The sequence below is a fragment of the Suricata suricatta genome, chromosome X (genome assembly GCF_006229205.1).
Source record: "Suricata suricatta isolate VVHF042 chromosome X, meerkat_22Aug2017_6uvM2_HiC, whole genome shotgun sequence".
In the NCBI taxonomy this organism is placed as follows: domain Eukaryota; kingdom Metazoa; phylum Chordata; class Mammalia; order Carnivora; family Herpestidae; genus Suricata; species Suricata suricatta.
The window spans coordinates 16,727,136-16,750,693 of record NC_043717.1 but is presented as its reverse complement, the minus strand read 5'-3'; the positions used below and the strand labels follow the sequence as shown (position 1 = coordinate 16,750,693).

At 38.7% G+C, this 23,558-nt stretch overlaps 1 protein-coding gene across 7 annotated transcripts in view; it reads right to left on the bottom strand.

The window, feature by feature from the left end:
* The window catches only part of MBTPS2 (membrane bound transcription factor peptidase, site 2), a 91,607-nt gene extending 69,189 nt beyond the window's left edge, over window positions 1–22,418 (bottom strand). For 6 of the 7 annotated variants that reach the window (XR_003904986.1, XR_003904988.1, XR_003904987.1 and 3 more), the window contains exons 1-5: window positions 22,256–22,418; window positions 18,548–18,696; window positions 15,835–16,063; window positions 8,606–8,709; window positions 7,493–7,620 (exon numbers count right to left, since the gene is read on the bottom strand). Coding sequence is in view for 2 of the 7 variants with exons in the window: in XM_029929527.1 (XP_029785387.1) it covers window positions 7,493–7,620; window positions 8,606–8,709; window positions 15,835–16,063; window positions 18,548–18,696; window positions 22,256–22,330 (685 nt within the window). In the remaining 5 variants the exon portion in view is untranslated. Of the gene's footprint in view, window positions 1–3,320; window positions 5,068–7,492; window positions 7,621–8,605; window positions 8,710–15,834; window positions 16,064–18,547; window positions 18,697–22,255 lie in introns of those variants that run through there. The other variant, XM_029929526.1, reaches the window with a different exon arrangement.
* Between the last annotated feature and the right edge of the window lie 1,140 nt (window positions 22,419–23,558).

Here is a 23,558-nt window from a genome sequence, read left to right as displayed (position 1 = left end):
TCTTACACCACGTCACAGACTGTAACCCTCTCTACCATATATGCAGATATGGTTAAGGTGAACCCAGTGGTGTGCTGGAGGCTGGTCCTAGCAGCTTGCCACAGCTGACTGTGTACATCTCTTCCTAATTCCTCCTTCAGGGACTTTGGGTTGGCACCTTGAAATTGGCCGTGGCAGGAATAATTATACCACAGAAACCAGCAAATGCTACATATCAGAGCTCCCCACTCTCCCCTCCAGAGCCAGGGGTTAAAACCACCGCTAGCACATCACTAGACACCCTCCTCCCCCATACCGATCCTTTCCTTCTTCTGCCTGTTTTTCTCATGGGGCAGAGTGGGAGCTCTACTAGCACTCTGAACCTTGCAATTCTTAGTTGTGCAAGTCTGTCTCTTGCACTGCAGGATATTTAGCCTTTTTGGCTCCCATGCACTGAATGCCATTAGTATCCTCCCCTCACTGAGACAACCAAAGAATGCTCCCTGCTCCCCCCCAAACATTCCAAACATTTCCAGGAGGGTGACAGCACCAGTGGTTGAGAGGCAATGTTTTATAGTGATAGAAATGTAACCTAACGACATTTCCCAGACTTGCAGGAAGCTGAGTTTGGCCATATGACTGCTTTAGCTAATGGGATATGAGTGGAGGTGACTGGGATATCATTGTCCTTATGGCTGGAATGTAGCTATGATAGAGACAAACCTGAGTCTATGACATAGAAGCTGCCTGTTGGGAATAGTGAGCTAACAAGACAGAAAGCCTGACACCCTCCAATAACAGAATTAACATTTCAGTGCTGAACTACTTACATTTGGAATGTTTTATGAGAGTTTAAGCCACTGTCATTTTTATTTATAGCAGTCAGACACCTAAGACAAGTTTCATTCACCTTATTCACACTGTTAAGATGTTCTTTTCTTTTTCTTTCTTTTTTTTTTTTTGGAGTGTTGTAAGTTGTTTAATTCCAGAAATATCCAGGGCAAGTCTAGTCCAGGATATATTGGGTAAACAATCTTTTCTGTTCTATACAGAGAGAGATCTTTTAAATACACCAGTGGTATCAAACCATTTATTGGAAACTATATTTTGATTTTACATTTATGAACTTTGGACTTTTTCCTTATTTGCGTATTCATATATACCCCATTTCTTACATCCACTATTTTACTAATTTTCTTATATCCATTTTTTACTAATTTATGAGAATGCCCAGTTCTTATCACCACTACAGAATAGTCCACTTTTTAAAACATAGTGATTTATTCATAAGGTTCCCTACTAATGATCACTTAGGCTGCTTTCACTTTTTCATACAATGCTGCAATAAACAGCTTTGCTCATATTGTTATATATCTAATTTAAGTATGCAGCTGTGAGGGTATGGAAAGTTCCATAGAAATGGAATTGCTGGGTCAAAAAAATGTGCATTAAAATTGACTTCCAATGAGTCTGCATTAATTTGTGTTCTCATAATTGGCATATTTCCCTACCCTGTAAGTAACCCTGGATGCTAGGAATATGTTAGACTTTGCCATCTGTTAGGTGGAAAGTAAAATCTGCTGTGATTTGTTTAAGTATGAGTAACCTTGTACATTTTTCATGTTTATTAAAAGGCTGTTTGTATTTGTTATCTCAGAACTATTTCTATCTATTGCCTGTTTACATTTTTAAGTGATTTGTGTATATTATTACTGAATACATATGCTGAAAAATTTAGTCCTTTATAAGAGTATTACAATTTTTCCTCCAGTTTGTTTTTGGTTTGGTTTATAGTTCTGCCTAAGCAGACATTTTACATTTTGGTGTGGTCAAATTGCTCCTTTGCATTAAGCCTTTCCCAGTTCAAGATTATAGAAGATACTCATCTGGGGTTTTCTTGTATTGTTTTCATAGCTTCATTAAAAAAAATTAAAAACTTTCTTTTGCCTACTGGAATTTACTCGCTTGAAACTAATTTAGGGATATAGGTATAACCACCCTCCCCCCTCCCAAGTAGCTAGTCCCAACACAATTTCACAAAATAACCCCCCCCCATTAGACTTGCCACTGTTATGTTTATGTTAAATTCAGCTTTTTCCCAGCTCCAGCAGGACTGCCTAGATGCGTGCACTCTCACCATCTCTCCCTTACCAGGATAATCCCACCGTACAGTCATACCACAGACCATGCTGTTTTCCCACCCAGACAACAGTCAAAGTACTTTCTTGACTTTCTGAGCAGCCTCTTATCTCGTCAGGGACTTGTCACGGATGCAGCTGGTATGAGATCACCCCTCTGGATTCCAGATTTGCCCATGATGGCTAAGTGGCAAGAAGGGTGGTATAACACACACAACTCCTTTATTTAAACAACCTCTTGTCCATTAATGATTTGCTTGTAAGTATACCAAAGGAATCTTTGTTATAACTTCTACTTTTTCTAGAGCAGGAGTTTTTAACAGTGTGGCACTATTGGCATTTTGGGCCAAATCTATGTTGTGGGGAACTATCTTGTGTATTGTAGGATGTTTAACAGCATCCCTAGCCTCTATCCACCAGATACCAGTAACAACCTCCCCATTTTCTCTATTTTCTAGCTATGGTATTGACACAGACAAGTTTTTTTTTCCCTTCTTTAAAAGTATTTTATTTCTGCTTTTTCTATTACACAAGATGTACATATCAAGTGTTAAAAAGTCAACACATACAAATATTCTATAACTCTCTAACTGATCATGCAAAGAAGTTATACTAAACAAGAGCACCTGGCAGAATTTTGGGAAACAAAATGACTAACACTATTAAATTGACTAACACTATTAAGTATTAATAAGATTTAAATTGACTAACACTATTATTAAGTCACATCTAACATGCAATACTAGGTAAATCAATGCAGCTAAAAGACAGTTATGGAAATGTGTTAATATTAAAGAATACAACCAAAATGAAGATAGCAATCAAAATCTATATAACTTTTTTAAAATAGGAAAATACTTAGTTACTGTTCACTGTTTTAAAGAAAATCTATCACAAAGTTATCAATGTTCAGAAAAGCCATATAAAGAATTACTAAATATATTCCTAAAACTATAAATATGAACATTTAGAAAATACAGAACTTTATTTTTTTTTCTTTTTTTTAATAGTTTGTCAAACTGGTTTCCATACAACACCCAACGCTCTTCCCCACAAATGCCCTCCTCCATCACCACCACCTCTTTCCCCCCTCCCCCTTCACCTTCAACCCTCAGTTCCTTTTCAGTTTTCAACAGTCTTTCAAGTTTTGCGGCCCTCTCTTTCCCCAACTCTTTCCCTCTTCCCCTCCCCCAAGTCCTCCATTAGGTTTCTCCAGAACTTTAAAAATTTATAAGCAATAAGTGAACTTCGTATTTTTTAAAATGTGAAAAAAAAGTCCTATTTTTTGAACAGTTGTATAAAGAACCATCTCTGGATGTGAGGTTCATAAATTATCCTCCTGTTGGGACCAAACTTTACAAAACACCATGTTTTTCAAATAGTATTACAGAACAAGATATAGCACCCTAACAATGTTATATAAAGGAATATTTTTTTTTTTTTACTTTTTACTTTTACTTTTACTACTCTACCAAAACATGACCCTTAGATACATAGGAGTCATTAAAAAATTATTTCTTAGAAGCAATACACAAAAGAAGCATATTCATTTTCAATCAGGCTCCTGAAAGACACTTTACAAGTCTGAGAAGGATCTTCCCTTCTTACTGGCTGTTTTTCTTAGCATGCGTAAAGATATGAGATTTCAGATTAGTTGACTGAGCAAACTTCCTATTACAACCATCAAAGGGGCACACGAAGGGCTTGTCTCCGGTATGGATTCGCACATGAGTACGCAAATTGAAATCCAGGGAAAAGCGTTTTCCGCAGCCTTCAAATGTGCACTGAAAGGGCTTCTCTCCAGTGTGCACCAGTTGATGTCGTTTTAGTTTTGAGCTCTCGACGAAAGCTTTGCCACATTCTGCACATACGTGGATTCTAGGACCGTGGGTGTTCATATGTTTTCGCAAAGCACAGTTATCCTTGAACATCTTCTCACAGCCTTTATGAGTGCAAGGTACTGTTCTCGGAACATCATCTTGGGGCTTCCTGGGCTTCATTTTAGCAAATTCTGCTAGTTGTTTTGGATCTGAGAGATCAATACCAGGTATTCCTCCAGGAGGAAGCTTCTTTCCTCTCATGTACTCTGAATAATCGGGAGCCGGGCTCTTAATTTGTACTGTCTCTTTGTCTTTTTGGTCACTTGGGGACCACATGGCGACGGAGAACTCCCCCTCCAGGGTTTGGATATGCACCTGCTTCTGCTCCCACTTCCTGCTGCCAATCTCAGAGCTGCTACCTCCCGCGGGGGCCTCACGGTCAGTGTGATTCTTCTTACCGCTTGACTTCTTGCTTTCGCTGCTGCGCTTCTTGCCGTGGCTGACGGCGGAGGTGGACGCGGAGGTGGACGGGGAGGTGGACGGGGAGGTGGACACGGAGGTGGACGAGGTAGCCAGGCTCTGCTGGGAGTTGTTGTCTTCACCGACCGGGATGACCAACTGCTCCTCAAAACTGCGGCCGGCCTGCAGGTCGTCTGAGGTGCAGTAGCCCACCACTTCCTCCTGTGTCTGTACCATGATTATTTCCTCGTCGTTGTCTCCTTGGCTCGGGGTGCCGGTAAAGAACGGCTGCAGCGCAATAAGAGGCAGATGGTGGTGGCCTCCGTGGATCCAACTGCCGCTGATAACCCCGTACTCTGTGACGGCTCCCATCGCCATAGTCTCTACAGGAACGGCCTCCCCAGGGACGGCCTCCTCTTGGCTGGGTTGCGGCTCCATGATATCTGAAAGTAACTCCGGATTTTCTGAGGGGATGAAGACACTGTCGTCTGAGGACATGGCTGAGAATTCGGCAGCAGTTCTGGCTCCCAGACAAGCGGCTGAGCGACCGGACGGCTCCGGCAAAGGCTGAGAGAGAAAAACGCGAACTCCGCAGCTCGGCGCGGTCGGGTGAGCGCGAAGACGCGGAAGACTCACGAGCGATCCTGGGCCTCGAGGACGGACGCCGGACACTGAGAATGCCGGGAACGCGAGAACGCGGATACCGCGAGGGCGCCTGGTTGCCGCTGGCGCATGCGCTTCCCCGCCCCTCAGCAAGTGCGTGCGTGTTCACGTTCACACCCACACGCTCGTGGACGCTCCAGCCCTCACGCATACGTTCACCCGCCCCAACGCAATGTTGTTGTTATTGGAATAGTAATTTAGTAACCACGTTCTTCCCAAGTTTGCTAGGTTTCCGTTGATTTTCGGGTTTTCTCCCCTTCTCCCCTTCTCCCACGCTAGGTATATAACAGTATCTGAAGAAAAGGCTTACTCTGTTCTAATATTTTTGTCTTTTTCCCCTTATTGTATGGATCCACATTTAGCATCCATTTAATAGTAAAAGTGATAAATGATAATGGGATTGCTTGTCTTACCCTCTGATAGGAATGCTTTCAAGTGTTAACCATTAGGACGAATCCAGGTATTTTTACCTTTACTAAGGATTTTTGCTTTTTAGCCATTAATGGATGATAAATTTTGTTAAATACTCCGTCCGCTACCTGCTGAGATGCACTACCTGCTGAGATGAGGATTTTTTTCTCCCCTAATGGTAAATGATGTTTACCACTTTTTTTTTTAATGTTTTATTTATTTTTGAGACAGAGAAAGCATGAGCAAGGGAAGGTCAGAGAGTGAGGGGGTCACAGAATCTGAAGCAGGCTCCAGCTCTGAGCTGTCAGCACAGAGCCCGATGCAGGGCTCGAACCCACAAACTGTGAGATCACGACCTGAGCTGAAGTTAGACTCTTATTAACCAACTGAGCCACCCAGGCGCCCCTGTTTACCACTTTCAAATACATTTCCTAATGTTGAAGGATTCTGGCATTGTTTAGATACACCATAGGTAGAGTTTCTGGTACTTTACAAGATGATGTACCAATGTTCTATTAGCTTAAAAAAATTCTTTTTTGTTTCCTTCTCCATGTATTCAGAAAAGCTTATCCTAAATAGGAATTTAAAAAAAAAACACCCTTTTCCTTCAAGATTGGAAAGAATTACCCCTATGAAACTTTCGGGGCTTTCTTTATCAACTTTCTTAATTTCTCCCATTGTAATTAGCCATTTAGATTTTTTTCTTTGTTCTCTGGAGTTTACACCATTTATATTTAATAATTATCCAAGTTTCGGAAAATTTTTTGCAGAGATGAACAAAGAACACTTTTTAAAATAGTTTTAGTTTTCTCTATATCAGCTGTCATTCCCCAGTCTGACTGTAAATTCTATTGATGCTTTCGCCCATGTATAATCCTTTTTTCTTCAAAAAACCTTTTATATTTATTTAAAAAATTTTTTTAAAAATGTTTATTCATTTTTGAGAGACAGAGAAAGAGAGAGCAGGGGAGGGGCAGAGAGAGAGGGAGATACAGAATCTGAAGCAGACCCCAGGCTTGGAGCTGTCAGCACAGAGCCCAATAGGGGGCTCAAACTCATGAACCACAAGATCAGGACCCTATCTGAAGTCAGATGCTTAACCCATGGAGACACCCAGGCACCCCAAACCTCTTATATTTAAATTGGGGTTTTTTTATTTATTATTTTCTGCCTATATCTTTATTAATTACATAATTTCTTAACTACTTTATAGTTCTTTTCTCATTTCTTCAGTTGAATATTTAACATTTATTTTCATTTATTTCATAGGAACTACATAAGGGAGTGACTTTTCCTTTTAGCAAAACTTTACCCATTATTTTATTGTCATTTTTAAATATACTACAATTATGTTTAGAATTAAATTGGTCAACTTTTATGTTTCATGGTCACCTGAAACAGTCATGGTATAGGGTTTGACATACCGATTTTTACTTTACAAATTAGTTTTGATGATACTTTTCATCTTACCTGCCATGTGTTGAGAGATGAGATTAGCTTCCTTTATTAAATTTTTCTTTTTTTCTTGCACTTTTTCCATTTTTGTTTTGATGGTTACTTGATGCAGTAAGATTCACAATGATTACATTTTCATTGTGGATTACACTCCTTATAATTATCAAGTGACCCCCCCCCATGTCTATCTAACTTAATGTAGTCATATTTTCTGTTCACATTTGAATGGTATGTTCTGTTAATTTTACTTTCAACCTTTTTAAAATAATTTTTTGTTTTTAAAGAAGAAACTGGAATGTATAAATAATTTTGGTTTATTATTTTTTCTTTTAATATTTACTTAAGTAATCTCTACAGGCAATGTGGGGCTCAAACGCATGACCCTGAGCTCAAGAGTCACATGCTCCTCAGACTGAGACAGCTAAGTGCCCCTTACTTTATTACTTTTGACTGAGAATCTTATAAACGGAATTTATCAACCAAAAAGTGAGATGTTTTCATTTCATTCAAGTGAATACTTTCCATAACAACACACACAGATGAATAAAGAAATTTTAAGTCTGTTACCTGCACAGAATATCCTTAGCTGCTGGACTGGTGATATAAGTTGCAAATGAGTGGTGAACAGATCAACAAATGCTCCAGGATAAATAATGAAGAGAAAAATCCCAAAGCCATTAAATCGAACTTGTTCCCTAAGAAATAACATAAGAAAAAGGAATACTACTAGTATTACATTTTTCCAATTAATAATGTATTTAACTTTAAAACCTCCCACTGTAATTTAAATTCTTGCTTAAGAAACAAGCCTCTCACGACAGCCAAGACAAAATACCTGTATATACGATAAATATTTATGTCATAATTTTACAACAATGTCCCAGTTTGCTTATCTGTGAAATAGCATTTTGTAAAACAAGGGTATTCTGAAATAGGCTTAAAACTTCAATACTTTTAGAAACCAGTATGCTGAACAAATAACTTGAAATTAGTCACATATATAAAGAAATGGTTAATATTTCCATGAGGAACTAAATGAAAAACACTTTAATGGTTTACCCTGAATTATTTTCAGAGAAGAACACAACAGAAAATTTAGAAAGTATCTAAATATATTATTTATTTTAGGTAATATAAGTAAAAGTGGAGGTTTATCTAAGTGTATTCCTATTGCATTAATGTTAAAATAAGTATACGTAAATATCCATAATGTTGAGATTGTCCTTAAGAGAACTATTTCTTATCAATTCATTCTCTAAAAATGGAATTATACTTAATAACCTTATAAGACCAAACAGCTACTCTAAAAAAACCATCTCCGAAATATATTGTGCTGTCATTTAGTACTAAAAATATAAGAAGACTGTAAAATTCACTTTTATTGGGAAGTTGGTTTTTATAAAAGATTATCCATACTATTTCACAAACACTGTGAAATATTAAACTGCTAATAACAATGATTTTATATGTAAAACGCTAAAAGCTACAATGCTAAAAATATGGAAGCAAAGGTGAGAGATTAAAAAAAAAAAGTAGCTGCCCACTTAAACCACTATATGTAACAGTACATGCTTTGTCAAGATGAGGGTTTATTGGCAGTCAACAGAGTCTAGCACATCACTAGACACCCTCCTCCCCCATACCAATCTGTTGCATTAGTAGAAAGAAAAGTATCATTACCTAATAGCTGCTATCCCATGTCCAATTTCATGTACAACACCACTAATGAGAACTGCGGCGAAGAAATAGGTCAGTTGGTTGACAGGTAAATTTATACCAGGAACCTGTTCACAGACACAATGATAAATACACAGTTGGGGATCAAGAAACCATGATGTTCACTCTGTATTAAAGCTTAAACTTCCAGGCTGAAGGTTCTGTAAACTAAAAGTGATATGAGTATCAATGGTTCACTTTTCTACTTCTATCACAATGAAACTAAAAACATCAGCTTTTTGAACTAGACAGTTTTTCAACTAAGCACAACACTAATATAAAGAGAACAGGAAACCAAGGTTAAAAATGTTGAAACTTTGGCTTCCTGGAGTCTTCACCATGGGAAAGAATTAGGGAGCCTGGCAAAGTGCCAGGGAGTCAGGCGTGACAGTGACAAGGAGGCAGCAACTGTTCCACCCTCAAGGTCTAAAAGCCTGATTTGGAAATTGTTGTTACAATTCCGAATCCCTCCTCTGAATTGTTATTGCAAGGTTCCAAATACTTAAGTGAGTAATATAGGATATTCCCGTCCCCCATCAATGAGTTTTCATCTTAGTATTCTCAAGTTACATGAGTGCTGGTAATTAAGGGTACTGTAATAAAGTGCCCTATGGGTGTGGGAGCACCGTGCCGTTCATTTCTTGGATTCCATCAATTTGTTTAGTAGAGTGGTCAGAAAAAAGAATATCAAAAGGGTTTATAAGTATTATATTAAAATTGAAATTTAATGCAGAAAGTAAGTTATTTGGGACATACAGACATATTAGAGACCTATGAAGAAGCAGAAGTTGTCTTGCAATCACATGCTCCTAGGATGATGTGCATGTACATATCCCTGCATACAACAGGGAAGTTTGCTATTGTAAGGGCTGCATGGTAAAGTTTTTTAGATACCCAAGAATCTTCTCACGCGATAAATAATCACTCTTGAGTTATATCATCCGTTAAGATTCTATAAACTAGGTTAAGTGGGGGGCACATCAGGCATCATTTCTATTATTTACATACTGAGCATCTATTTCTCACCGTCCAAGAGTTGGTACCCTAAACGTATCCTTCTAGAGGAAATTCTTCCTCTTTTTACTTTAATTATAAAATGTGCTTAAAGCAGGAAAACTGGAAAACTCAAAAGAAAAACAGAAGACTATACTGCTCCCCAAACACAAAACCAAAAACAATCTCAATGTTTTAATGTCTTTTCATATACAATATTTGTAAGAATTATTATAAATATGGTTTTGACATCTGCCCCTTCACGTAATAGCATCACAAACATTTTTTTCCATGAGTGTTTTCTGGTTCAACATGATTTATTTTTATTTTAATTTAAATCCAAGTTGGTTATCAGATAATGTCATAATGATTTCAGGAATGGAATTTTGTGATGCATCACTTACATGTAGCACTCAGTGCTCATCCCAACAACTGTCCTCCCTAATGCCCCTTGCCCATTTAGCCCATCACCTCACCCAACACTCCTTCAGCAACCCTCAGTTTGTTCTCTGTATTCTTTAAGAGTCTCTTATAGTTTATCTCCCTCTCTTTTTATATACATTTGCTTCCCTTCCCTATGTCCGTTTTGTACCTTAAATTCTATGAGCGAAATCATGTATTTGTCTTTCTCTGACTTATTTCACTTAGCAGAATACACTTTAGTTCTATCCATGTTGTTGTAAATGGCAATATTTCAGTCTTTCTGGTCGCCCAGTAGTATTCCATTGTGTAAATGTATCATATCTGCTTTATCCATTCATCAGTCGATGGACATTTGGGCTTTTTCCATACTTTGGCTATTGTAGATAGTGCTGCCATAAACATTGGGGTACTCGTACCCCCTTTGAATCAGCACTCCTATATCCTTTGGATAAATACCTAGTAGTGCCAAGTGCTGGGTTATAGAATAGTTCTATTTTTCATTTTTTGAGGAACCTCCATCTTGTTTTCCAGAGTGGCTGTACCAGTTTGCATTCCCACCAGCAGCGCAAAAGGGTGCAACATAATTTTTAAGAGCTGTACTGTATTCTATAAACTAGACTGTTGGGCATTAATTGTTTTAAAAGTTTATGCTCTTATAAATACTGTGATAAACATATTTGGACATATATAATGAAATATTTTGGGGGAATAAATTCTTAAACAAGCATGGTTGGTTCTGGGTCTGGACACAGGTCACCTGGGTTTGACATTTTGGATCCATCACTAACTAGCTAAGTGACCTCAAGGAAATTTAGATTATTCCCCCCCAACAGTGCAATTTCCTCATTATTAAAATGGAAATAACCACATTTGCAAAAGAGGGTAATTTTGAGGATTAAAAAAATTTTTTTTAATGTTTTTTATTTATTTTTGAGAGACAGTGTGAGCAGGGGAGTGTCAGAGAGAGAGAGAGAGGGAGATGCAGAATCTGAAGCAGGCTCCAAGTTCTGAGTTAGCTGTCAGCACAGAGCCCAACGTGGGGCTCGAACCCACAAACCATGAGATCATGACCTGAGCCAAAGCCAGACGCTTAACCGACTGAGCCACCCAGGTGCCCCTAATTTTGAGGATTAAATGGGATAATCCTTGTCCCATATTTAACATTATGCTTCAGGGCTCCTGGGTGGCTCAGTTAGTTGAGCATCTGACTCTTGATTTCAGCTTAGGTCATGGTCCCAGGGTTGTGGGATCGAGCCCTGTGTTGGGCTCAGTGCTGAGTGTGAAGCCTGCTTGAGATTCTCTAAGTCTATCTCTCTTCCTCTGCCCCTTACCGCACTTGCACTCTAGCTCTCTCTACAAAAAAAAAAAAAAAAAAAAAAAAAGAACATTATGCTTTACTGAGAGGGTAACAAATGCTATCATTTCACAAAACTTAAAGGACTTAGATACTTCTCAAACTGTTCTCCAAAAGGAGACCCCTCATAGCCTTGGGCAAGCTTATTTATTCAAATCTGCAATTTGAGGGAAATAAAAAGTACTTCATTGTTTGATTTATATTTCTTTATTATTAAAGCTCAACTTTTCCACTACTTCTGACCATTGATAGGTCTTTTGTGAGTAGCTTACTCATGACTTGTCTATTTTTTCCTCCTAGAGTATTTATTTTTTTCCTATTGCTCTTGTAGGATCATTTCAAACATCAATTACCAGTCCTCTGTAATACATATCATAGATGTCTTAGCAAGTTCTTTTGCCTTTTAATTTTTTCTTTTAGATTTTTTAATATAAAAATTTTATGTAGTCAGATCTCTCAATATTCATGGTTTTTGCTATTAGTTTTATGCTTATGTCTTCCTCATTCTGTGTTCATATAAAGCAGAAACCCATTTTTTGTCTTTCAAGGTCTTTTATGATTTTGTTTCAATTTAAATTCAATTGGAATGTTATTTTTCTGCATAGAGGAATTTTAGTTTTAAGACTCCTTTAGTAACTGAAGAGGAGATTCAAACCTAGTTGCTTGGATCACTTTCTAAATTCATTCATTCTAAGCATCCTTTCCCTAGTTATGAAACTAGTTTTCATAACCTTCACTTTTAATGTATACATAATATTTCACTGAATGACAATCCCACAACTTAAGCATTCCTCAATTATATATTGTGGTTATTTCCAATTCTTCATAATAATAAATAATGTTAAGATAATAATATGATGTTTTTTTCCATATTTGGAAGTGTTTACTTAAAGCCAAAGTCCTAGAGGGTAGTATAGAAGTAAATGGTCAAAATATATGGACATTTTTACAATGCTCATTACCTGAAGTTCTCTTTACGCAGACCCTACTAAGCAATTTTTCTAAGAATATCAGGGTACTTTCTTCTACATACCTGCTCCATTTCCATGTTGTCAGGTGTCTGCCTGTTTGGATTAGAAGCTTCCTTTTCTCTGATCCCTCTCCAAATTTATGTACTTATGATTAATTCTTAAAATTTTTTTAATGTTTACTAAACATTAAAAAAGAGAGGGAGTGCACACAAGGAGGGGAGGGGCAAAGAGAGAAACGGAGACACAAAATTTGAGGCAGGCTCCAGACTCTGAGCTGTCGGCAAAGAGCCTGCTGTGGGGCTTGAACTCAGGGACTATGAGATTATGACCTGAGCCGAAGTTGGATGCTTAACTGACTGAGCCATCCAGGAGCCCCAAGAGTAATTCTTATACATTTTTAGATATCACAAAATATCCTGTTTAACTTTATTTCAAATAAATCAGTAGGCTTGATTCCATAGGACATTGGTTCCTTTGCTTTATTATCTTATGGATGTAATAATGAGATAAGGTAAGGATTTGAGTGCATGACTATTCTAACAGATTGTAGGTCTTATTTACTGGCAACAGTACGTGACTGCCCATCTGTCTCAGCCATGATCACACAGGGTATTAGATGTACCAGAATTCTGATCTCTCAATGACACAGAGTGCCAGGTTTTTGGGAATTAATACTGAACAAGGATACAGGTATTACAAGTAAATATAAAGTATATTCTCTGAGCTACAAGAATTCCTGTTAAAGTTAGGAAATAGAACATTGTTTTTTCTTTTTTTCATGTTTATTTATTTATTAAGAAAAAACTTTTTTATATTTATTTATATTTAAGAGACAGAGACAGACAGAGTGTGAACAGGGGAGGGCCAGAGAGAGAAGGAGACACAGAATCTGAAGCAGGCTCCAGGGTCTGAGCAAGCTGTCAGCACAGAGCCCAATGTGGGGCTTGAACCCACGGACCATGAGATCATGACCTGAGCCAAAGTTGAATGCTCAACTGACTGAGCCACCCAGGCACCCCATAATGTTTATTTATTTTTATGGGAGAGAGAACACAAGTGGGATGGGACAGAGAGAGAGGGAGACACAGAATCTTAAGCAGGCTCCAGGTTCTGAGCTGCCAGCGCAGAGCCTGATGCAGGGCTTAAACCCACGAACTTTGAGATAGATCATGATCTGAGCTGAAGTCAGATGCTTAACCAACTGAGCCACCCACCCGCCCCAGGAGACAAAACATTCTTAAACATATACATAAATACGCATAGTGGACTACAGAGGGCAGCTGACTTCTTCATGATTCCAAAGTAGGACTCTTCAAACAGAGCAAAAATTTTTATGAGCTCTATGAATAAACTGAGAAGCAGAACGAAGAAATAATTTCTTCTCTGAGCAACACTTTGCTATTTGAATCCTAGTAGGCAGACAGGTGAATGATCACATTTCTTCCCAACCTGCTTCTTTCTCTATTATCCTTTTCTTTGGCAAAGAATAAACAATCATGTAGCCTGAGACTCATCCTTAACTCTTCCCTCTTCTTCAAGCCTCACATTCACTTAAACACCAAAGCCTGAGAACTCCACTCTGAAAGACCCTTTAAATCTTCCTCCTTCATTCTTCTTACCACCAAATTAGTTTAGATCTGTATCAGTTCTACAGTGAATTATTCCAAAGTTCCCTCTAATATGGTCTTCTTATCATCAGTGTAACCCTATTTTGGTCCATTTTATACAGACCTGTTATCTATAAGTAAAAATCAAAACTACTTAGTAATCTCAACACCCAGTGTTGGGCTCAAACTCACAACCCAAGAGCAAGAGTCGTATGCTCTACCAACTGAGCCACTGAGACACCCCAAATAATCAGAACTTCCTAGGATAGTCATTCATAACCCAGACCCTAACTGTATTTCCTATTTTATCTCCTGCATCATATACCTTCCACCATATACCTCTGAGACACAGGTCAAAGTTAGTTTATAGTTTCTTAACAGTTAGTGGTCTTTCGTAAGGGAGTAGAGCACGATGGCTCTGAGGTCAGTGGTGGGTGAGTGACGAACCTACTATTTATGAGTTGTGACTGCAGGCAAGTGACTTAACGTGTCTCTGTCCTGGTGTTCTCATCTGTGATGAGATACTTACCCCTAGATTGCTACAAGAATAAAACAAAATGGGCACAAAAACCTCACAGAGAAGGCACATATATTACCTAGGTTTTATTATTATTCTATTATTCTCCACTAACCCCCCGCATTTCCATATTATATGGTTCCCTTTGTTACTGGGATGCTCAGTTACCATGTTTCCTTAGAGGCTCTGAGGACTCTCCTCACCCTTCCCTTGAAGCTCTCCTCTTCTCTTCCCAGGGCCGGGCGCATGTCAGCAGGCCTCTTCTCTGTTCCCGCAGTGCCCTGTACTCTAACTGCAGCACGATCACAGCAGCTGTGCCTCTACACTAACAGCTCCATGAGTGCTAGGATTGGATTTTGTTCCCCATAAAAGCAGGACTCAGCTTATGGTCAGTAGGCAGAATACACTTAGTAAATGTAGAGGAAATAAATGATCTCTTCTAAGGCCATACCTGGCAAATCCTTTTAACCTCTAAAAAAGAGCTATTAACATAAGAGAGATTCATTATCATTCTCTACAAATGGCTTCTAAATATCCCCACAGTGATCCAGCCTAGTAGAGACCACAAAAATGAGTTTAAAAATATGTAATTAGGTCTTAAATAGTCTATCCCATTAATAAGAACATGATTAAGAACATAACATCCATGACTCATGGAAATAAAAACTATAACTATACATGTGAAAAATCTGAAATAAAAGTTAGTCAATGGTAAAGCACCCTTCCAAACTCTGGAGACATGGATCAATAAGGTTTATACATGTGCTTTGAAATGAGACTATTATAAATGGCTTACAGTCTAAGGAGTAAAATTCAGCACATTATTCTTCACATCAGGAAATCAGTGACCATTCAAGGTCATATATCTTTAATTAAAAGGATATTATTGGTTAGTCTGAAAGACATGAAGAAGAAAGGGGAACGCTTTGCATAGGGTTAAAATGCAATTTATTTATACATTATAGAGATCTTAAATCAGCATGCTTACTCCTTGATAGAAATAATCATTTAGCACCTCAAGAAGATAACATGAATTAAATGAAGTATCTGTATAATTGTAGACAGTTTTGATGGTGGTCCATCTGTTCTATTACTCCTCCTCCTCCTCCTCCTCCTCCTCCTCTTCCTCCTCCTCCTCCTCCTCTACCACTACTACATATTCGACCAAATCTTTGCTACATTCCTATTAATATTTTTGTTTAAGCAGGTAATTTGAGAAATCATGAGACTTTTCATATGTTTACATATTTAAAATATGGATAGGAGTTATGCTACCCAGAAGAAATATTCATGTTGCAATGAACTTAAAGTAAAAAGAAGGTACTTACCACAACTTGTAGCACTTGTTCACTGTGAAGTGAGGAGGAGGAAGAAGAGGAGGAAGAGGAAGAGGAAGAAGAGGAAGAAGAGGAAGAAGAGGAAAAGGAAGAAGAGGATGAGGAATAAGAAGAGGGTGAGTCAGCCATCATTTGTGCCAAAGTCTGCATCAGCGTTTTCCCCAGGAGAAAAAAAGAGCTGAACATAGCAATTACGCCAAACACCATTCCAAAATTGAACCTGTCGGGAGGAAGCAAAATCACATAAACATACACTTCCTCATAATTCACGGGTTAGCAAATTTATTGATCAGCCACATTTCATAGCTTCAAAATAATGGCTAAAAATTTCAATAACTCTGCCTCATTTTCCTACCTGAACTTGATATGTGGCTGAAACACAGGCAGTTTTAAGTCTCTTTTAAGCAGTTGTAATAACTTAATAATTCTTGCACAACTGAAGAGGCTGACTATTGTTCCCAATAAAAAGTTTCTTTCCTCTCATGTCTTTTGCTCATTTACATACAATTGTTTTGATCTTGTTCTCATATAATTATGAAAGTTCTTTTGACATTATAGACACCCATTTCTTTTTAATCTCCAATTCTGTTGCTTGCATTTTATTTTAGCTATTGTTTTGTGATGAGCTTAAATATTAAAATGGTAAAATTTAACAACAGTTTCCTTCTTCTACTGTTCTAATAATTACAAATTACCCTTCTATAGTTGGGAATAATCTATTACATTTCCTCACTTTTTGATAAATTGTGTTTCTCAACGAGCTTGTCCATTTCATCTACATTGTCAAATTTATAGGCATGGAGTTGTTCACAGTTGTTTCATTTATAAAAAATGTCTATGGAACCTGCAGTAACGTTCCCTTTTCTCAATTCTGAATTTTAAGAAAATTGAAGTGCAACTAACATAGACTGTTATGTTACTTTCAAGTGTATGACATATTGATTCTATACATTATTCAAGACTCAGCAATGATAAGTGTGGTCAACATATAATATTATTACATTATTATTGACTATATTCTCTATGCTGTACTTTTTCATCTCTGTGACTTATTTTGTAATTGCAAGTTTGTACCTCTTAATCCCCTTTATTTCACCCATACCCCTTCCTACCTCCCCTCTGGTAACTACCACACTGTTCTCTGAATTTAGGACTGCTTATTTTTTGTTTGGCTGTTCATTGGTTTTGTTTTTTACATTCCATATATAAGTGGAATCATGTGGTATTTGTCTTTCTCTAACTTAGTTCACTTAGAGTAATACCTTCTAGGTCCATCCATGTTGTTGCAAATAGCAAGATCTCATTCTTTTTCGTGGCTGAGTAATATTCCACTATGTATATATACCACATCCTCTTTATCCATTCATCTATTGATGGACACTTGGGTTGCTTCCATATCACGGCTATTGTAAATAATGCTGCAATAACATAGGGGTGCATACACCTTTTTGAATTAGTGTTTTTGTTTTCTTTGGGTAAAGAGTCAGTGGAATTACTAGATTATACGGTATTTCTTTTTTTCTTTAATTGAAGTATAGTTGACACATAACGTTACAGTAGTTTCCATGTACAACACAGTGATTCAATGAGTTATGTTATGCTCACCACAAGTGTAGCTACCATCTGGTGGTATTTGAGTTGTTAATATTTTTGAGGAACCTCCATATTATTTCCCACAGTACTTTCACCAATCTATATTACCATCAACAGTGCATGAGGGTTCCCTTTTCTCAGCATCCTCACCAATGCTAGTTACTTATCTTTTTGATCAATTCTGATTTTTGTTACTTGTGTTTTCCTCTTCAGAATTATGGAAGGGGTTTATCAGTTTCATTAATCTTTTCAAAGAACCAACATTTGGCTTTGCTGATTTTTCTTTATAGTTTTTATTTCTCTGATTTCTGCTCTTTATTATTTCCTTTCTATTTGGCTTGCTTTGATTCGTTGTTGCATTTTCTGCTTTTTAATGATCTGTTTACATTTAGCTCTATGCCACGTGAGCTAAATTTTTAGCAAAATAATTTAGACAAAGATCCCGTATACCCACACTAGGAATTCTGTCAACTACACAATGTGTTGGTCTCTAGGGTGGCCCAGAGATCATTATAAACCTCCTAACAATCAACTATATGCTCCTTGATTAAAAAAAAGCTTTTAAACTTAAAGGGGTATGCCCTGCATGGCCAGGGGACTCCGGACCCTGCTGCTACAATCTGGCCGTTTTCCCTAATGGGTTGTGCATATGCTTTACTGGTTGTGAAATATTTTAAATATCATTCCCCTGGAGGGCTATCAGGAAAGTATAGGGGAAAGCCTGCAGACTTTTGGGTATCCTGTGACTCCCAGGACCCTTGTTTCTATGTGTTATGATAGGGGACAGAATTCTACAGAATTAGTTTCGTGATAGAAAATACTCCAATTTTCTTTAGCATTTCTCTTAGTGAATAACCTGCCCAGTAAAGTGTACAAGTGCCATATGTACACCTCACTGAACTTTTACATGTGCACCCATGTATCTACTCACCAGATAAGGTTTAGAACCCTGATTTTTGATGTATGCAAAAGCACGATGATGTAATCCCATTTAAATTTATATAAAACCAGAAAAGCTTTATACTGTTAATATTTTAAAACTCAGATGGAAAATGATGGAAATAGTTCATTTAACAAGCATTTAAACCAAAGAGAAAAAAATGAAGAATACCACTGGTAAAGCATCCTCGCTTTCCGCCGTCCCCAACTGTAAAAGGCACGATTGAAGACAGCAGTTTGCCACCTTATGTGAAAAGGGGAGATGCTCAATCCATTGTTTTCCAGCCAGTCTTCATAAGAATGCTTAAAATACACAGATGACTAGGAGAGAAAAAGTTCCACTCAGTTTTGAAGAACAGGATGTTTAAGAAAATCAAAAAGAAGCCTTTTCTATAGGAAAGGAAGATACTGACTGCCCAAATACTTATAATTTTAAAGCTTTATATTCTTCAGGATATTAAAGTAAAGATCTCAGACTAGCTGGTCTGTTGAGGTTAGGGTCTGGCAAACCTGGCAAATGTGGTCTACAGTCTGTTTTTCTTTTAAAGTAATTTCTACGCCCAATGTGGTGCTCAAACTCACAACCCCCGAAATCAAGAGTTGCATGTTCTATCCACTGAGCCAGCCAAGAGCCCCATACAGCCTGTTTTGGTATGGCCAATGAGCGAAGGATGGTTTTTACATTTTTAAGGGATTATTAGAAAAAGACAACAAAAAAACAAGAACATGTGTCAGAGACCTTATATGGCTGACAAAACCTAAAATATGTATCATCAGGCCCTTTACAGAAGAAGTCTGCCAAGGTCAGAATAGCGCTGTCCGACAGACATATGTGAACCACAAACACAAGCTACATAAGTAATTCTAAATTTTCTAGTAGCTAAGTTTTAAAAAGTAAACAGAAGCAGATTAATTTAAACATACTTTTTAACTAAAAATATCTAAGATACTATCATTTCAGTATGTAATCCATATAAAAAACCCACTTAAATACTTTACATTCCATTTACTTATTTGTACATAAGTCTTTGAGTCCAATGTCAGTGTTCTAGCACATTTCAAATTTGGACCAGCCCCATTTCAAATGCTCCATGATCACATGTAGTTAGTGGCTCCCACACTGGACAGCAGAGATCTACAAGCCTTGTTACCATAGAAAGAGGTCTTGTACTATAATTTAAGAAGTCCTCCAAACAATCCAACACAGAGGACAGATTAGTTGAAACCGGTGCTGTGTATCCTCTTATGAGGAACAACCCTAAGACCTTAAGCTGCCTTTGATCATGTAGAAGCATAAAACATTTTTTAAAAATTTTTAAACATTTATTTAATTTTGAGAGACAGAGCATGAGCAGGGGAAGGCAGAGAGAGAGGGAGATACAGAACTTGAGTCAGGTTCCAGGCTCTGAGCTGTCAGCCCAGAGCCTGACACGGGGCTTGAACTCACGAACTGCGAGATCATGACTCGAGCTGAAGTCAAATGCTTAACCAACAGAGCCACCCAGGCACCCAAAGTACAAAACTTTTGTAAAACCAAATTGGTCTTACTAATTTACATTTTTCAGGATTGATGGGATAGCTGCTTATATACAACCTAACAAGTTTTATCTTTAGGAAAGTTTGAAGCCCTTGAGTAATGTAGGATTTTGGATGATATAAAGTTGTCTTATATACCCTGACAATGCCCCCTTTTACCCCTCAGTTATAGGAAATACAGTTAAGTATTTTGTCATATTGATGCTCATCCATTTGATAAATTTGTCTCTAGGATATTTCAGCCCCTATCACAGTCCTAAAAAAATGACCTGATTGAATACAGGTATCGGTTTCTCTTTGCATCTGTAATGTTCTCTGTTCTCAGTCTTCACGTGAAGTTTTTTAAGCCTGCTTGTTTTCTAAGACTTAGGAAAGTAGAGCAGCACATGCCTTCAGCAGATATTTACTGAGGAAATCCTAGAAGAACCAAACATGGAACAGCAGACCAAGTCAGAAGCAGAGAAGCTGAAGGTACAGACTCCTAAAACTTGAGGTCTATCCACTGCCCAGGCAGTGACTATGAGTGAGAGTTAGGTCTTTTGGCTCAAGAATAGCACTTTGTTGGGGAACTAAGGGCTGTTACTGAAATTAAAGTAACCTGATAACCTCACACACTTGACCAGAGACTTTAGAGGTTTGAAAAGTTCTTTTTATTTGGGATTAAAAAATTTTTTTAAAGTTTATTTATTTTGAGAGAAAGAGAGAAAGAAAGAGAGAGAGAGAGAGAGAGAGAGAGAGAGAGAGAGAGAGAGAGAGAACGCACAAAGGAGGGGCAGAAAGAGAAGGAAGAGAGAGAATCCCAAGCAGGTTCTGCATCGTTAGCACAGAGCCTGATGCAGGGCTCGAACTCATAGATCATGACCTGAGCTGAAACCAAGAGTCAGATGCTTAACTGACTGAGCCACCCAGGTGCCCTTTATTTTGGATTTTTGTTACATATGCAACATGAAGAAGTCATGTGGCTTTGTTTTTTCTAGAACATAAAATCACTGTTTAAAGACGCAGTGGCCTGTACTGTTTATGAAATGCTAAACACTATGCCAACACTTCCTGCGGAGGAAGCACCAAAGGATCTTGTAAAGATTCAGATTCTGAAGGTCACGGAGAAAGCCTGAGATTGTACATTTCTGACAAGCTCCCAGATGATGCAAGGGCTGCGGGTCCTTTAACTTCAGGTGGAGTAGCAAAGCTTTACGTGTATTAACTAACAGAATCCTCTCTACTATCTTAGAAGTTCCTTACTTTTTGAAGATGAAGACACTCAGGCACAGAGGGTAATCTGGCCAAGGTCACAAAGGCTGGGAAGTGACTGAACTCAGCCGTTCTTCTAAGGACTCATAATCTCCTCACTTTGCAAGTTTAAATGCAAAGAAGCACAGTATCATTTCATTTTACTGTTACACCTAAAGCACACAATACTAAACTATAATATTCTACTTAAAAAGGTATTCATAACAAGAAGGTTTTATTAAATATTTGAGAACTGTATTCTGGAATAAAATCTGTATGATGACTTTATCTCCCTCTCCCCCAATTCAATTCCAAAGGTTGCTAGAAGCACGTGGTCAGACAGTTGTGCATAATTTCTGATACCCTTCCCAAATAACTGAAGAGTGGACCATACATCCAGGGTGTATGTGTGGTGTGGGCGAAGAGGTTTAGCGGGAAGAAGCGGGTTCAGGGTGCAAATTAGAAGTGGAATAGTCAGAAACTAGTTATCTAAATCCTTGTTCCCTGATGATGCTACTCTGAAGTATGGTCCGTAGACTAACAGCATTGGTAGCACATGGGAACTGGTTACAAATGCATAATCATAGTCCCCGCCCCAAACCTGCCGAATCAGAATTCGAATTTAAACAGGAACTCCTGATGACTGCATGCACTTTAAAGTTTGTGACTACCGGTTTAAGTCACAACTTGATTTAGATTCATTCCAGTACGAGAGACTTTGGAGGGTCGTGACCTTAAAGACAATGAGGGGAAACAATGCCTTTCCTAAGCGACTTTTTATTTTCCTCCCAGGTGCACTGCTGCGGGGTGTGGTATCACCCCGGCCCTCCCAAGCCCACTACTGGCGCCTCCCGGGCAGGACCCGAAAGCGGCAGGGCCCGCACTGCCCCGCAAGGCCACTGCGGCAGCCGCGCAGACCGCCACACCCTTGCGGGGCCCCCGTGGTGTTTGATTTACTCCACGCGGCCGGGGCGCCACGCGGAAAGGCGCACGTGGGTACCGGCCGCGCGGCTTCCAGCCCGGAAGGCGCGAGGCAGGGGAAGAGAAAAGGCCTGGGGCCTTGCGCCTCGGCCCTGGACACCGCGGGCTTGGGCTTTAGGTCCGAGGCCCTCACCTTCAGCACCAAGTCGGTCAGGTAGACGGCAGTCCAGCCGCCCACCACCACTACCACCAGCGACACCGGAATCATGGCAGTGGCGGAGGCAGCGTAGGCAAAGCGAGCCCCGGCGTCTTCCTCCCTGGGAGCTGCAACCAACTGAAAGCGCGGCGCCTACAGCCCCAGCATCCGCGCAGGAACCAAGCTGCCACCGGTTCCTTTCTCGCGGTAGCTCCGTTTCCCTCCGGACGCTTTTGGATAGCACACACAGACAGACTAGTGCGCACCGGAAAAGGGGGCGGGGACTTATTTTCATGGGACACTCGGGCGCTGAAGTCTGGGTGTTTGCTGGGCTCGTGCTGCCAGACCTCTAGCGATTTCTTAGGCTTTGGCCCTCCCTGCTGTTGGCTCTTTATACTCTCCGGTTCTGGCCTTGGGTTTGCCATTCCATTTAAGCTAGTGAGAGTTTGGGGTCGTCTGAAGTGATAATCCTCTCCGCCTCTTAAACCCTGTCTTAGGTATCCATATTTAAGTTAATTATGTTTCTTCTATTTTTTAAAATTGAAGTGTAATTTACATATAGCGAAATTATGATGCAGGTCTCAATTGTCCATTTCTATTAGTTTTGATAACTGTATATATCTGTGTATCCTAAACAACATAGAGAACGTTCCATCTCAGAAATTTCCTTCGTGTCCCTTTCCAGTCACACTCGCCCTCATACCCCTGTTCTAATTTATTTAAATTTTATGTAACTAGAGCCATACAATAAGTATACTCTTTCGTGTTTGGTTTATTTCACTCAGCTTAGTATTTTTGAGATTCACCTATGTTGATTAGATTAGGTTCATTTAGCAGCTCCTTCCATAATAAAATTTGAGATTGGTGCTATGTTTTAAAAGTTGGAGTTCCGAATATCAGCACATATTTTTATGCTGACCTATACCTGATTATATATTGACCTAGAGTAGTGGCGCTCAGCCTTGACTGTAATAGGATCACTGCAGGGCTTTTAAAATTTCAGATGCCTATTTGGCAGCCTAGACTAATTAAATTAGAATTGCAGAGTGGGACCCAAGGGTCAGTATTTTTTAAGTTCCTTAGGTCATTCCACTGTTCAGGCAAGATTGAGAATCAGTGAAATAGATTAGTTCTAATGGGAAGGAAAACTCATTTATAGAGTGTTTTTCTGCATTATCTTAGTGTTCATGTCTTTGTAAGTTAGCTTTTCAGAAAAAGCATCATTAGCAATAATAATATCAGTACTAATATCGAGAACATAATACTATTTAATAACAAGTATCCCAAATAGAAATGGATT